The sequence below is a fragment of the Fusarium redolens genome (assembly GCF_020744475.1).
Source record: "Fusarium redolens strain MPI-CAGE-AT-0023 chromosome Unknown BKA55scaffold_26, whole genome shotgun sequence".
NCBI classification, from domain to species: domain Eukaryota; kingdom Fungi; phylum Ascomycota; class Sordariomycetes; order Hypocreales; family Nectriaceae; genus Fusarium; species Fusarium redolens.
The window spans coordinates 98,408-113,273 of NW_025763689.1; the positions used below are offsets into that span (position 1 = coordinate 98,408).

The 14,866-nt window shown below is 47.5% G+C and overlaps 6 protein-coding genes across 6 annotated transcripts; 1 reads left to right on the forward strand and 5 right to left on the reverse strand.

The window, feature by feature from the left end:
• Positions 1-90: 90 nt before the first annotated feature.
• On the reverse strand, positions 91-1,220 carry BKA55DRAFT_697125 (kinase-like domain-containing protein; the record flags this gene model as incomplete). The annotated part of the gene is made up of 3 exons (XM_046200336.1): positions 91-576; positions 639-842; positions 915-1,220. The coding sequence occupies 3 exons, from the start codon at positions 1,218-1,220 to the stop codon at positions 91-93; spliced, it is 996 nt and encodes a 331-aa protein (XP_046042349.1).
• A 338-nt stretch (positions 1,221-1,558) lies between these two features.
• On the reverse strand, positions 1,559-3,089 carry BKA55DRAFT_527663 (uncharacterized protein; the record flags this gene model as incomplete). Its single annotated transcript, XM_046188946.1, has 2 exons — positions 1,559-2,984; positions 3,031-3,089. 2 exons carry the CDS (start codon positions 3,087-3,089, stop codon positions 1,559-1,561), a joined length of 1,485 nt encoding a protein of 494 aa, XP_046042350.1.
• Positions 3,090-3,680: 591 nt separating this feature from the next.
• Positions 3,681-5,354, reverse strand: BKA55DRAFT_545878 (uncharacterized protein; the record flags this gene model as incomplete). Its single annotated transcript, XM_046190857.1, has 2 exons — positions 3,681-4,891; positions 4,976-5,354. 2 exons carry the CDS (start codon positions 5,352-5,354, stop codon positions 3,681-3,683), a joined length of 1,590 nt encoding a protein of 529 aa, XP_046042351.1.
• Positions 5,355-6,715: 1,361 nt separating this feature from the next.
• BKA55DRAFT_697128 (HAD-like domain-containing protein) lies at positions 6,716-7,530 on the forward strand (the record flags this gene model as incomplete). The annotated part of the gene is made up of 3 exons (XM_046200337.1): positions 6,716-6,825; positions 6,882-6,991; positions 7,040-7,530. 3 exons carry the CDS (start codon positions 6,716-6,718, stop codon positions 7,528-7,530), a joined length of 711 nt encoding a protein of 236 aa, XP_046042352.1.
• Positions 7,531-7,551: 21 nt separating this feature from the next.
• On the reverse strand, positions 7,552-9,027 carry BKA55DRAFT_584398 (uncharacterized protein). Its single transcript, XM_046194316.1, has one exon. The coding sequence runs from the start codon at positions 8,954-8,956 to the stop codon at positions 7,628-7,630; it is 1,329 nt and encodes a 442-aa protein (XP_046042353.1). The 5' UTR covers positions 8,957-9,027; the 3' UTR covers positions 7,552-7,627.
• Positions 9,028-9,062: 35 nt separating this feature from the next.
• On the reverse strand, positions 9,063-12,530 carry BKA55DRAFT_584399 (uncharacterized protein). The gene has a single exon (XM_046194317.1). It carries the CDS (start codon positions 12,458-12,460, stop codon positions 9,470-9,472), a length of 2,991 nt encoding a protein of 996 aa, XP_046042354.1. The 5' UTR covers positions 12,461-12,530; the 3' UTR covers positions 9,063-9,469.
• Positions 12,531-14,866: the final 2,336 nt, after the last annotated feature.

Consider the following 14,866-nt stretch of genomic DNA (forward strand, 5'->3'; position numbering starts at 1 on the left):
TTAATCCTCTACAATCTTCAAAAGAACTTCGTCTAGAAGATATAGTGGACGGCCTATAATGCTTAGTGTTGGGTTCAAGACTTATCGATATCAAGCGGTATACCTGCTGTCTGTGCCAGATGTTGGGGCTTCTGGTAGCCAATGATGAACCCACGGATGTAACTTTGCGCTTCCGGCATCAAAGCGTTTCTCCGCCTGTGGTTCCAGCAGCTCTTTGATAAAGGCTCGACCACTCTCTGATATTTGGCAACGAGCTGGGATATTATCTTGGATCATTCCGTCTAGGTTTCCAGTGAAGTTCATGATTGCAGGCTGGCTTCTGAATGGTACATTTTTAGTCATCATGAAAAAAGTGGTAATGCCTACGGCCCATACGTCTGCCGTTCGATAGTCGTTGATTGAAAGGCTCTGAGGTTCAGATCGAAGGAGCTCAGGAGCCATGTATAATGGAGTACCAGGAACCAGCGTTGTAAGATTAGTCTCCGTATTCAGCTTCTTGCTGATGCCAAAGTCGGCGATTTTTACCCACCAAGAGCTGGAAGGGAGGCCTTGAGGGTGCCTATAAATAAGAATATTCTTGCAACAAAAGTTAGATGTTGCGGCTGTTTCAAAAGATGCTGGCTTGCCTGTGGTTTCACGTCGCGGTGGGCAAATCCTTCTTCATGCATGAGCGCGATACCGGAGAGAATTTGGCTGGTGATAAGACTGCATTCTTCTTCTGCCAAGGCTTCGTGGTTGCAAATATAGGCATATAGGTCCCCTTCGGGAAAGTACTCCATAGCCATGTACAGCCTATTCGATGTCGCATACCAGCCGAGGGACTTAACGAAATACTTAGAGTACTAACATATATCAGAAGGCTATGACGATAGGTTTCGCGGCCGAAAAGGGGCGATTAGTAGGTATTAACTTACCCTATCATGGGAAAACTTAACTATGGACTCAAGCTCGCGCTTATAGTGTTTTTTTGAATGTCCATTCTGAAGTCGAATTCGTTTAACCGCCCGCTCAGTAAAGTTTCGGCCACCTTCAATACATGTTTGCAAAACAACCTCTCCCTGGCCACCACGGCCTAGAGTACGAACCTTTTCCCACCGTTCTTGACGACAAGGAGATGAGGGAGGCGCATCTGGGTCATCATGGAAGTGGACAGTAAAGACGCCCTCATGGCGCGTCACGAGTCTGTAATCTCGAACGAGGTCTGAAAGAGTTCCTTCCATGGGGTCGCCTTTGGTTTGGGTGCACAGACGACATGCAGTATACCATCATCCGGTCATTGGAGGCGGAAACGCAACTGAAGAACCAGCGCTTGGTGGTGCGTTATTGAAAGGGAGGGGAAAGTCAGCTTGCAGACGCTTTCAGCCACAGAGGTAGGCTTTCCAACTTAACTGCGTTCCGGAGCGCATATAACTTTCTCCGCTATCAACACAGTCTACTACAATGGCGTAGGACATAATGTCTTGTCTGCATAGTGTGCATAAATCGGAATACAATGCGACTATGATTGTCACGACTTGTCAAGGTAACTAGTTCAGTCTTTCTTACATACAACAGAATATCAACAATAGATGATGCTCAGTGAATCCACGATTTTCTTCACATATCGAGACCCTACATCAACGCTTTCCTGGTCTTCAAAGTCTCGAGGGTCGCCAAATTCAGTATTGCCTTCGTCCAAGCAAGTCAAGCATGTTTGAACCACCTTACTGTATATATCACCCATGCAAGATTTCAGTCGAGTCTCGCAAAGATCTATCAATCGTTCTTGAATGGCTTGCGAGTCAGTTTCCTCCATATTATATTCGAAAGGTCGCAAGAGATTGGATATCTTGGCAATACCCTCGTCGTACTCAACAAGTGACTGCCATAAGCCAATCTCCAAAAGGCAAACTCCAAGGCTATAAATGTCATGCTGCATAACATACTTCACCTTCTTGCCTCCCATACGGGCTGGGTGGTGATACAAGAGATCCTTTTTTTCAGTACTGGAAGTATTTGTTGGTGCATCGACATATCGGAAAAGTTGAAATCCAACCAGACACACCAGCATCTCATCATTCGGTGCTTCTGGGCATCCCAAGGTAATTATAGTTTCCGGCGTGATATTCTTATGAACAAATTCGTAAAGATGAACATAGTAGACTGCTGTGGCGAGCTGCCGAGCCATCTTGAGTCTTGTAGTGAGCGAATCTGGAATGCTGCCAGAAAGAAGAAGTTCCCTGAAGCTCTGAACCTTGGAATACCCTTCTGGGACGCCAAAAACGAACTTCAAAGAGGGCTCCTTGGTGAGATGCACAACTCCTTTGCACTTCAAGGTCCCAAAAGTAAAAGGGTTCGAATCTCGGAGACGTGATGCAAGCTCTCGAGCATCTCTCAACTCAACGGTGTCTCGAGAAATTGTATCAACGATGAAGTATTTCTTCTCCTTCTTCTTGATCGCAAGTTCGGTCTTGCAATATGGGATCACTTGAGTTTCGAGGTTTTCAAGTACTTTTTCTGCAAGTTTAACAGACTCGTTGCTGCTAAAAGCTTCCCGGAACTTCAAGCCCTCACGAGCCAGCTCTCCTCGAGTATTGCCTCGAGTCACGTTTCTCAGCACGTCATCAACATTGGTTGGACCAGTCTTTAGAATCTGGAACCAAGATGGCTCGAACCGCTTTTGCCAGGACTCAAGATCGGCAACGGTGCTTTCGAGCGTTTCTCGAAGATTGAGGAAATGCAGAGCTTTCGTTCTTTTGGAATTCCCATGTTTATCTGGTCTCGAGATAGCAATCGTGGAAGCTTCGAGTTTAGATAGCAGAATGCGTAGTACGTGGTTTTGAAGTTCACGCTGGTCATCCGTCATCCCGCTTTCTAATTCCTTGATGATCTCGAGCTGACTTGCAAGCCGCGACCAGCAAATCTGAATTCTCACCGACAGCTCGTCGGCCATTCTATCAACCTGACCATAGTCCTTGTATGCCTGGATGAGAAATTTACCCAACCTTAGAGCCGTTAACAAACGTAAGCTTTCGCTGAGACTATACTTACTTGATACAAACATCGACGGTACCTGCGAAGCCGGCAATACCTAAAGCCAATTCTGCCATGACTGATGAAAGATTCACAGTTTTCCTTGCATTTGACGTTACTGGCACAAACTCTTGCAAGAAAAGTGAATCTGCTATCGCACCAGGCATTTTCTTTGCGTCAGCGGCTCTTCCGCAAATTGCCCAGTGCTTTCAGCTGATCACCGGGCCTGACGCCTGCATGCCACTAATTGCTTCGTTTGGTGGTCTTGATAGGCTGGTGCGTCGCTCAACAACGCCATGGCGGGGCTATGCAAATTCACCACAGTCAGACTCGCCAACAAAGCTCATCCATTGACGCAACACTGTCGTATCAAGCATTAGGTCTTGGCTTCTAATAGCTCATAGGTCACTCAATGTGCGTTAGTAATTTGATGGACACCCATCTGTGGCTCATAACCTCCAAATGTGCAGCAATGTGCACTTGGCCTACTCTCGAGTCCAGTGGTCTAGTACTCTTACAATGGTTCATTATGTGACATAATGATTGCACTGAATTAACTGTCAAGTACAAAAGTAGCTATGTATTATCTAACTTTGGCGTGCAACAGCAAATGGATTAGCAGTAAAGGTACCATTTAGATCCGCTACCATCCTAGCCTTACCCAGTCTCTAGTACTTGGCCTCATCTTCATAGTAGGTCTTCCAGACTTCAGGCTTGGCCATATCCCACTCACCCCAGGAGCCCCAAAGAACACGCCTGTTTGTCTTACTAAAGCAGCTCTTTGCGCCAATCATGATGCCGTCATTCTCAGTCTGCCAGTTGTTTGCGAGTTTCTGGGACAATTCATAATTTGGCTGGCCTTTGTTGAGATACCAACTGTCCACAGTCTGAAGAACAGTCGAATCTCTCCAACTGTAGGCAGCTCCGTTGTCCCGGTTTTTGTAGAACATCGAATTTTCTCCTCCGAAGCACTGGATCTGGGCTGAGAGCTTGCAATTGTCGTAAAGGTCATTCGGCACAGGTTTCTTGTTCGCATCGTCCAGCTTCTCGTATGGATCGCAGATCTTTCCAAGTTGCTTGGCTAGAGCGTTGACCCAACCATCCTTGCCGAGTGTCTTCGAGTTGGTGGCATACGTTCGCTTGACGTATGGACACGGGAACTCTCGTCGCTGGGGGAATACCCAGTGGCCCGTCATGTTGGCCATGTCCGCAGGAAACTCATCGAAGTGAACACAGCCATGCTTGAAATCATCTAAATTCCGAAATTGCTGGAACCACGCATCCGTGCTTTCGTCATACTTCTGTTGATCTCCAACGGGGCACCACTGCGCGTAAAGGACGATAACTGGAGGCAGTTTACCCGCCAATAGGGCACGGATGTTATCAGGGAAAAACCTAAAGACTGTGTCTTGAAGACCTTTCCAGACCTCATCGTTCTTGAATGAGGGAAAGAGTTTGGTGATATCAAAGTCCGTGCTAAGAACGTTGACGCAAAGGTCGCGTCCTCGGGGCGCGTTGCCCGCATCCGACATCGCTGCAACATAGCCCAAAAGAGACTTGAGAGTGTTCTCGTTGTAAAGCCAAAAGGCCTTGACTCCACGTGGTCCCTGGAATTTCACTGGGCCTTTGGGAGTCTTGATCGTGTTTTCAATGCCCATGTAGCTCTTGGCCTTGAATACCATAATGGTATAGTGCGTAATAACACCAAAGTTTCCAGGGCTACCACCGCGAATAGCATAAAACAGCTCAGCATTCTGATCCTTATTGGCGAGCAAGACCTTCCCGCTGTGGTCGATCATGCGAATCTCGGTGATGTAATCACCAAGAAGACCAAAGCTGCGGCCGAGTTGGCCATAACCGCCGGTCTGGCCGTGGCCACCTAGACAAACATAGGCGCATTGACCCGTAGGAGCAAAGAGGCCATGACTGGCAAGGTATGCTAGGAAATCCCGTAGCTAATTACTGACACCAGCGAAGGCGAGGACTCTGTCATCAGGGACGGGAATAGTTGGCTTGTCGATGATTTTCAAGTCCTTGTACGTGTTGCTCACATCAAGCTGCACGTTCTTGCCTCCACAAGAAGAAGCGCCGCTGTACTGGTGACCACCACTCTTGATAGCAATGCCGACTTTGTTTTGAACGGCATAGCTGATGGCGCTGATGACATCGTTGTCATCCTTCGGCTTGAGAATGAGAGCGGGATCCAAATCGTGACCCGCTACATCTATGTAGGATGAAGTCGCGTACTGCTGATTGAAGAAGTTGTAGTCCTCTTTTTCATAGTCGCTACCTTCACGGGAGTATTGCATCCCAATGAAGTTGTTGACTTGAGTCGTGGCCATGGTTTCGGAAAGAATATGAGACGAATGTTCAATAATGGGTATGAGATGAGAAGAAGATTCAGTGATGAAGATGAGGGCAAAGGTCAAAGGGCGACGAGTTCGTTGTTATATAGTTTTCCAAGTACCTGGGAAAGAACTCTGTATCTTGTCCTACTAAAGATCAGGTCATTCCCAGCGATCAGTTGCAATAGCAATGCCAGTTTCGGTTCGTCGGTCTGTATTTGTCCGAAGTGAGACATGGCGTTGTGCAGATAAGATCTCGACTGGTCTACTTACGGGATCATTGAAACGTTGAACGGTCCTCGACCGTCTCTTACTTTTCAGCCAGCCACCATATCTCTCAACTAGACTCTCGGCCAGTCAAAGGCGGTATACCCCAGACAGAGAGGGGGTTGGAAATGCTGGCTGAACAGGAAAAGGAAGGCATGTTGTCTTTGCCACTCTGGCTGTTCACCGTCAACATGCCACGTTCATGTACCAATCATTCCTTGGCTTGTCAGCCAGATAAACTGCTGAACAACGCGACGGTGGGGAATCTCGACAGGCGTCATAATCAGGCTCGCTGAGTATTGGCCCAACTTACCAATCCCTCACAACAGTCCTGTAAATTACCGCTAAAAGGTGTAGTACCGTTATTTGGGGCTGGGAAATTTTATAATCAACCATATGCTGCATGTAAAGGATACAAAGAACCCATCGAGGTGCTTTTCGATTACGGTGCATCAGTTGGTACACTGTTCGGCGCTCATATAGAGTACCCTGCAATTCGCGTGATCTAGTTCCGTTTGCAGACTTTGTGAGGTCCGAAAGATTCTAAGAACCGACACTGCTTTTTGTTCTGGGTGATTTAAAGGCCGGTTTGGATTATGAGTATTCTGCAAAGGTCAGAAATATGAGCAACTTTTAGAAGAATACATGGAGCGCTTGGCAGGTCTAGGCCATAGAAATTAATTTATACTTCAATATGTCATTCATGACCTGTCACTAATATGATATTTTCTTTCTCAACTGATGCCAGACTTGGCATATTGCTTCTCTAACAACTAAACAATTTTCAAGATCTATCTGTAAGTCAGAGTCGGATTAAAACTTATCCAGAGCCAGCAAATCGTATTGCTGACATTGCCTCTAATATCCACCAGAGTCCACAGGGCGCGGTGAGCAACGTGATATGTGGATAGGGTGGGGTATAGCGTCAGCAATCCGAGCATCGGGAGCTCTTTCTGAGTAAGCCGGGGTTCCGGTGACGGCGCGGGGCAATAATCGGCGGGATCAAAGTTTATAACACGGAAGGCGTCCCGATATTTGAGCAACTTCATCAAAACTGATTTCACACGAAATAGTCCTCTTTCTTCGACACGATGTCCGATCATGAGTCCAAAGCCCATGAGCTAACCTTTTCTGGATTCCTTGTCGACTTGGATGGTACCATCATCGATTCAACAGCTGCAGTTGAGAATCATTGGCAGGAGTAGGTTCTCGGCTTCTTGATTCCGCCATAATTAAGTACTGATTTGAATTTTGTAGTGTCGGCAAAGAAATTGGCGTGGATCCCAAGGTCATCCTTGAGACATCTCATGGACGACGCAGCTTAGATGTTCTAGAGTTATTGGCACCAGCATACGCCAACTGGGACTGTAGGGCGCAATGGTGCTGCTAATATTTGTGAAGCTAACATCTTCTAGTTGTCAAGCGAATCGAAGCCGCCATCCCAGTGAATCACGGACATCTTGCTACCGTGATACCGGGCGCTGCCGCGTTCTTGCAATCGCTGACTACCAACTCAGCGCCATGGGCTATTGTCACTTCCAGCAGTTCCTCTTTGGCAACCGGTTGGCTGAACGCCTTTGATCTTCCGTCTCCTGATTCTGACCGCCTAATTACCGCCGAGTCTGTCAAAGTCGGCAAGCCTGATCCAACTTGCTACTTTCTCGGACGCAAGAGCCTCGGCTCCAGTGGTGATGACGGAGAAAGTCTGCTCGTGATTGAAGATAGTCCCGCTGGAATTCGAGCCGGCAAAGATGCAGGTTGTAAGGTTCTGGGGCTAGTGACGAGTCATACTTATGAGCAAGTCAAGTCAGCTGGGCCAGACTGGATTGTCAAGGATTTAAAATCCGTCAAGATCTTGGGAAAGAATGGCGACAGAGTCATGGTCGAGATATGCAACACAATATAACATCAATGTCAAATAAATACATATGTAGTGGCATGTCCCTTCCCGATACTCAATTTGATGAGCTGTTAGCCGCCTGGCTCTTCAACTTGTTGCTCCGTCACCCTCGCTGCTTGTTCCTCTCCTCCAGCACCATCAAAAGCTTCACATACTCCCGCTGATCCTCACCCTCCTCAAAACGCTTAATATTATCATCCGACAGGTCCACAACCCAACCATACTTATAATCAACCTTAGCATATCTCCACAACACCAAACCTCTATCCTCCTCAAGTATCTTTCGAACCCTCGCAGCTGCTACAGAATCCTCACTGGTCTCAAAGTCCTCACTATAATCCTCCCGCCACATAAGCGGAGGTCTCCTGCTCTGTACAACAGACACCTTCCGAAGGCGCATATTCCTCTCCCGAATGGCTCTCCATAGACCACCCCAAGTCACGTGGACTAATTCCCATTCAGATCCGTTGCACATACAGTCATGCAACTCAAGCTTCTCAAAGCTATCGACTCGGCTGGTCAGGAACTCCTCCAGTTCAGGTCCGATCATGATATTCTTGAGCTTGAGTGAGCGGAGGAACAAGAAATGGTCTTTCTTTAAGGGTAAAGGGATCTGGTGGCAGCGAGATGATGTTCCAAATATACCATCGGGGCTGGCCTCGAGAATAAGCTGCTTGACGTTTCGCGCATGCCTCATGACGAAATGTGGGAGATTTTCGATAAAGTCAGCGAATCCGGACAGCGTGTGCCAACAAGCGCCGTCATCACCGCCAAAAACACTAATATCCAGAACCTGCAGCCTTCCCAAGAAAGACTCCCATTCCGGTGATTCCCATGCGGAAGCGTTTTTAGGAAGTAAATTTGACATCTTGAAGTTTGTGATGTTCTGGTTTGATGAAATGGTCCGCATGACTTCGCTGTATTGCGCACGCCATATCATCTCACGTTCTTTCTGCAGTGTCTGGTCCCAGTTCTCCTCATCTTCTATAATGCTGTCAAGGTTATCCGAAGCTCCCCACCATCCGTTTTCACCCCACCAGCCATTAGGCTCAAACTGTCCCGCATCAAACTCGACGACGAAAGAACTGATATTGCTGAGGATCTCGCCTCGCACGATTCTCTTGAGTGTGTCCGACGAAGCTGTCCCCCATACCGAGGGCATAGGACTTTGGTGGGGTTTCTCCTCCATGTTGGGGCGAAGGTATATGTGCAAGTAGACTCTAGAGATGAAGTCTTGATACTTGTGGATGAGATCCTCCAAAGACCGGGTCGACGCCAGCGGGCAGGGAATGACGAGAGTTCGGAACAGGACTCCAACAACAGCATGGCGCATGAACCAGCTGGCGCGGCTTAAGGTTTTGACATCTTGAGGAGGCAGATAGTTGGCAATGTTGGCGACAAGCTCAACAGGCAAGGTGTCAAGAGCGGCCATGTTGAGATGGATGTAAAATGATAGAAGATAAGTTTGAAAAAGAACATAAGATTGTAAGATTGAAAAAGAACAGAATCTACGGTGAATTAAAAATACTATCACGGGGCTCACGGTTGCCTGTCGTCGTGCGGTTCATCCCATCATGAGCTTGGCGTAAAGATACCATTTCTGGCGGCCAAGGTCGAGTGACCTCAAACGCAGCATAATTGCTGACCGGAGTTTAGTCTCTCTACTTGTTTTAGACCAGTGCTTAACGCTTCAATAGTCTTACCACGTTGTGGAGCCTAATGCGCCACCAAAGCACTTCGCGTGTGAGATTTTAACCTGAAGGAGCTGGAGCTCGGTACAGCTCGATAATAATTGGACGACAACCTTGAGGCCCAAATCACGATTGCATTCCATTCATACCATAACTGATCAATATTTCGGACTGCACTAATCCTTGTTCAATCTGATTTATGCAGTATGGAGCTCGGTCCCAGAACAGTATTACTGGTCTGAAGGATGAACGACTCATGCAATATCCTTGACATCGTCCCACTGATAAATGATATGCCTCTCTCCCAGCGCTGTCTTGAGTACAATCAACAAATCATCAATACTCCCCAGGAATTTGAGATACAACGTTACAGCAACGCAGTACCGTCTATGATCTTCATCTGCAACCAGCGTAGTCGTCAAAAGAACTTCACTTTTCGAAGTGTAGAACGAATCAATGGCGCGTCGAACAAGCGGTGCAGGCAATCGTTCTGGTAAAGGTGAGCCTGTTCGCAAAGATTGTTCAATAATACCCAGGACAGCCATGACATCTCCGATGGATCGCTCATCGAGTATGTTTGCGACGCGAATGAGACGGTCTTGCATCTCTTTTGGTAGAGTTGATGCGAGGTTCAGAAGGCCGCCTAGTGCTTGGTTCATGTACTGTAGCTGTTCCTTCGTCTGTGAAAGAACCTTTTGGTCGAACGGTCCGAAGCTCAATTCGCCTTTTAGTAGAGCGATGGACGGACTGACAGCGAGTAAGATCTCCGCGACTTCGATGGAAATATGCTCTGCGACTGCTCCCAAGGCATGGTTCCTGTCTGTCCGACCCCAGTGGGAGATCAGTAGAGCGTAGTGATCTGACAAACTGCGCACCGAGTTTGCGAGGATCTTGCAGACGTGCGTTGTTCCAGATGGTGGACTTGGGAATAATTGCACGACAAATGCAGCGACGAAGCCGATCAAGACTGTGACGACTCGCTTCCAAAATGCTTCGTAACCTTTGCCGGGAAGACCATACTGGATGATATGATCGTGGTCCCAACTGAAACCCAGAACTAGACAGAAGGTAGCTCCGCCCATGATGGTAGCAAATGCGAATGAAGGAGGTAGGTAAAGGCGCCACCAGAGCATAGGAATGATCATAACACCTGTTGAAGCTGCCATGCCGTATGGGTTGCCGATACCACTTCCTGCGCCAATATACCAAGCAACCATGCCTATAACGCCTCCAACAATAGTTCCGATGGTTCGAGCGATGAGTGAAAAGGTAAAGTCGGCTAGATACACAAGGAGGACAGTTTGAGCACTGATAACAGCCCAGATTCCCTTCTCTCTGTAGAAGAAACCAGCTGTACTGGCAAGCACAGCCGGTATTGACAGAGCGATCGTAACGACAACCATCCTCAAAGCATACATCCCAGAAGGATTGACCAACCAGTTATATGTCACGATAAAAATACGACCGATCTTACTTCTCTGCGCAGAAGAGCCTTTATATCCTCGACTAATATCCAGCCTTCGCTTCGTTTCCTTAGTTTGCTCATCGAAGGTCTCAGAATCCATCATTTGATCAGGATCCTCCTCCGTTGAGATATCATATCCTGGGAAGGTCATCTGTCCATGGAATATCCAGGACATAGCGTATTGCAGCCGTGAAGGAACCCATATACGGTGACTTGTTCGCTTTTCGGAGAGGTTGAGGATGTACTCCAACAGCTTCTCCGTTGCAATGGCCATGTTCAGAATTCGTTCCTCGATTACCATGGCAATCACCATGCTGGGTAAAAAGGGTCGATCAGTTCCCTCCATGGGTTTCAGATGGCCATTCTCGTCGAACAGTTCTGCGTGAGCTTCGAGAACTCCCTTGGTCGTGTTGATGACGCATGCTTCCCTCGCCTGGCGTGACCTCGCCAAAGTATCGTGAAGGTTTCGGTTCAGCTCCTCAAATTGTACGGGCGACGGTTTTCCCATCCATCGACAAGAGTTGACGGCATGTATATAATCCGCTGCAAGGTTGATAGCCTGCGGTCCGATCTGCAGCAGATCTGATGTCGTATCTCGGAGGGTATTCCTCGTCCTGGAACGAATCTCAGATCCTTCGGGTCTTTGGAACGCGCTCAAAATCGTGGCATTTTCGTGTCGATGATGTTGACCAATCTCATATTTCTCCTTATCTGTCGCTGGGCCAATTCGTCCATCTTCTTGAGCTCTAATGTGATCCTCTTCTTTCTGCTTACCACGAATCTGGGCAATCTGGAAATCGAGAAGATAAAGACTGGAGAACATGACCTTCCGTGCTCGTGCATGTAATCCCTTCACGTCGTCTGCACTCCATCTTCCACGTGAAAAGTCCAGAGGCAAGAAAGCGAGAGCCGGCTGTCCAGCTTTAAAGACAGCTATCAAACCAGCTCTGCTTCCTTGAAGCTCAGCAAGCGGAATAGACTCATCTGCAAAACGCCTTTTCGTCGCGGAAAGAGCTGAGTTGGACATGCGAACCAACTTCTCAATCTGACCGAGAACCATGTACGATGTGGACTGGGGGAAGAGCAACAGACAACATGCTAGGCCTAGACCAATTCCAATGGCTCCAGGCTTGACAATAATAGCTGCAAGGTCGCCTTGAAATGTTGGAAGTGTCGGACCAAAAAGGATAAAGATGTCCATAACAATCGTTCCAAAGATCTGCATCAGAACAAGCTTTGGGTTGGCGCATCTGAGTCGAGCCATAACGTAAATGAACAAACATCCCATGCTGAAAAACACAGCTGTGACTCTCGCATCAAGCATAAAACCCTCATGAATCAAAACCTGCGCCTCCCACGCCGGCGCTTGTCCCGTCGTGTTCGCAATCTCCCCAGCCTGCTGCTGCAGGGCCTGAAGCTTAGCCTGCGTCTCAGCATCAGACCGCGCGGCAAGCGCAGCTTTCATCGTCAAAAGACCCCAACACCAAGCAAGACACATTCCCAGCAGTAGCGAGAAGGCAGCGAGAAGATAGATGAATAAAATACTAGCTGGCGGAACTGCAAAGAGAAGAATCGCGCCTAGAAAAGTCGCTTGGCCTATCTCAACGAGACTGGGGTGGATGAAAATGAGGAGCATCATGACCCATATTGCGATCCAGCACCGAAGAAAGATCTTTATGTCGTGTGCGTTGAAGTGGTCCAGCCATGCTGGGAGTTTTCGCTTCGGAGGTGCTTGAGGGGATTCATTTTGGTGAGCTGATGCTTCGTCGGAGGAAGGCATTGTTCATCACCTCAATTGATGACTTTCGAAAGGAATTGAGATGTTTCAGTGAGGCCTTTTTGAATGAGATGAATGGCAACTTAAGCGGCTGAGGCCGGAGCTAGAGGTTGGAACTTGGTCTGAGTAAGACTTGACTATGACGTCTATATGGAGAAGGTGAAACTTTATTGGTGAGACTAGTTTGGATGTCATTACGAGACATTGGGCGATCAATAACCAGATAAGCCATTTTTAATATTTAATTTCCTGCAGAAAAGGCGATTTTTTTTATGTTTTTGCATTAGTTCTCGCTGACTTCATGAGAGCATGCTGCGACGTCATATGTTGGAGCTGTGAGGAACCTCGGCGTGAAGTGGAGGGCGGGAGGATCCATCTTAGCGCGTTGTCCCATCTTTTCACCTGTGGAGTTGAACACCACTAAACGATGCCGTAGCCGAAGCGGCGAATCAGAAGCAGGAAGGTTGTGAGCTTGGTTTAGAAGGATGTGATTGTAGGCTGCAATTCTCAACTAGTCTAATTATCGACGTTGTTTCCTTCTCAGCCTCTGAGGTCTAACAGCAATAAATTGATATGATCTTGTCTCGTCTAGCAACCATCCGAGGAACCAAGAAACTCGCAAGCCGTAGATAAGAATTACGAGACATTTCCCTTGGGTGGTCTGATCTCATCATTACAGAACGTTTCCCCGTGAATCGGTTAAACCATATCAGCTGGTCAGATCCCCAGGTATCTAGGAGCAAATTTGTCCTTTGCTGATAAACTTTCCCTGTTTCGATTTCTTTCCCTCGTGTTTTGACCCTTTGCCTATACGCTAGCAAGTACAAGACCAATTATCAGAATGTCATACCAATGCATCCCAAACAAGACCTGCATAAGCCATTCTAACCACAGAACCAGACAGAATAGCATATAGTCAATTCCCGAAACGAGGAACAGCATCCAAATCTTGATGAGCACTTGCGACATTCGATCTGTCGATCTATTTTCCTCCCGGTCCTGGCCATTTATTGATGAGACTTGTGGTTGTTGTTCGGAAACCGGATGAATTGAACCCAGGGATGTTAGCTCAGCTGGGCTTAATTCTTGCCCAAGCTTACGCGACCCGGCGATATCACGATTAATGGCTTTCCACATCTTGATATTCAAATCACGAGGCTCGAGCGCTGTCTTGTCTATATACTGTCAGCTCGGCAGATATTCTCATAGGTACAGTAGTAAACTTGCCATTTAGAAATTCATCCTCGGGACCCTCCCCATCCCATTCTTCTGAAGAATCATCACCTCGCTTTCTTCTTTCTGTCTTCCATAAAAGATGTCTGAATTGTTTCAGAAATAGCCAAAAAAGCGTAGGAGGTTGCTGCCACTGATATCGCTGCAGCAACCTTTCCTGTCTGTCTGTACCTGCTAGTTCGTTTTGTCGATCTAATTGCCTTTTGATGAGCCAGACATGAAGCGTCACTAGTGGTTCGTCCACGCTGTGAGCCGTAACCTGCGGTCGCGACAGAATTTTAGGGCCAAGATCTGGTGAGCTCCATCGATCTGCAAGCTGTTCGTAGATTATGGTAACCAATCAATCTTCCCGCTAGCTGTTGATAGCTTTGTGGATGGGGAAATCTTCCAGTATAGACTTTGTTCCCTGGCCATAAATCGAGTCAATCTCAATCTGTCGCCAAAGTTGACGTCAAGCCTTTATTTCAGGATTATTATCCTCGTGCGGCTCTGGAAGATGTTTGCTTCTCAAGACAATCATCAATTGGGGAGAAATAGGCGCGAAGAGGTGAAAGCGGGGTCCTAGCCGAAGGAAGTCTCCGGTTGCCTGGTCCTGAAAGTCGACGGTTGGTCCTTCATATACATGACTCCCCGTGTCGGAGAGAATGGAACTCTTGATCCTCGCTCGAAGGGGTGCAGAAGGACATCCAGAATTCGGTGATGTGTTTCTCAAAATGGCGAAAGAGGCCATAGTACACAGTTGACTTGAGCGTTTCTCGCCAGTTTGATTTGACATCAATATCGAGGTCGATGATAGAACTCAAACCCTGCAACCAAACGTCTCTCGGTCGTTGAATTCCACTTCGATCCATAAACTCCTTCAACAGATCCCGATCGTCCTTTTTGTAGTCGTCGATACAGTTGCAGTTGTATGTCTTGAAGAAGCCCTAACCTCGTTGGTTGAGTGAATAAACGAACTTGCGCAGTACTGACTGCTGTGTCCTGGTGATTTTGACCGTTTCCTCTCCACGTTGGTGAGAGGTAATTATCCTGCGAATCACGGCACTCATCTCGCCCTCCAGCTTGCTAAACTTGGCCTCCCGTTCACGAGGAAAGTTGATATTTGGTGACTAGTCCGTGTACATGTCATCTTGGCCGCATACTCGTCGAATAGAATGCTCCGCAATTTTGAATCCC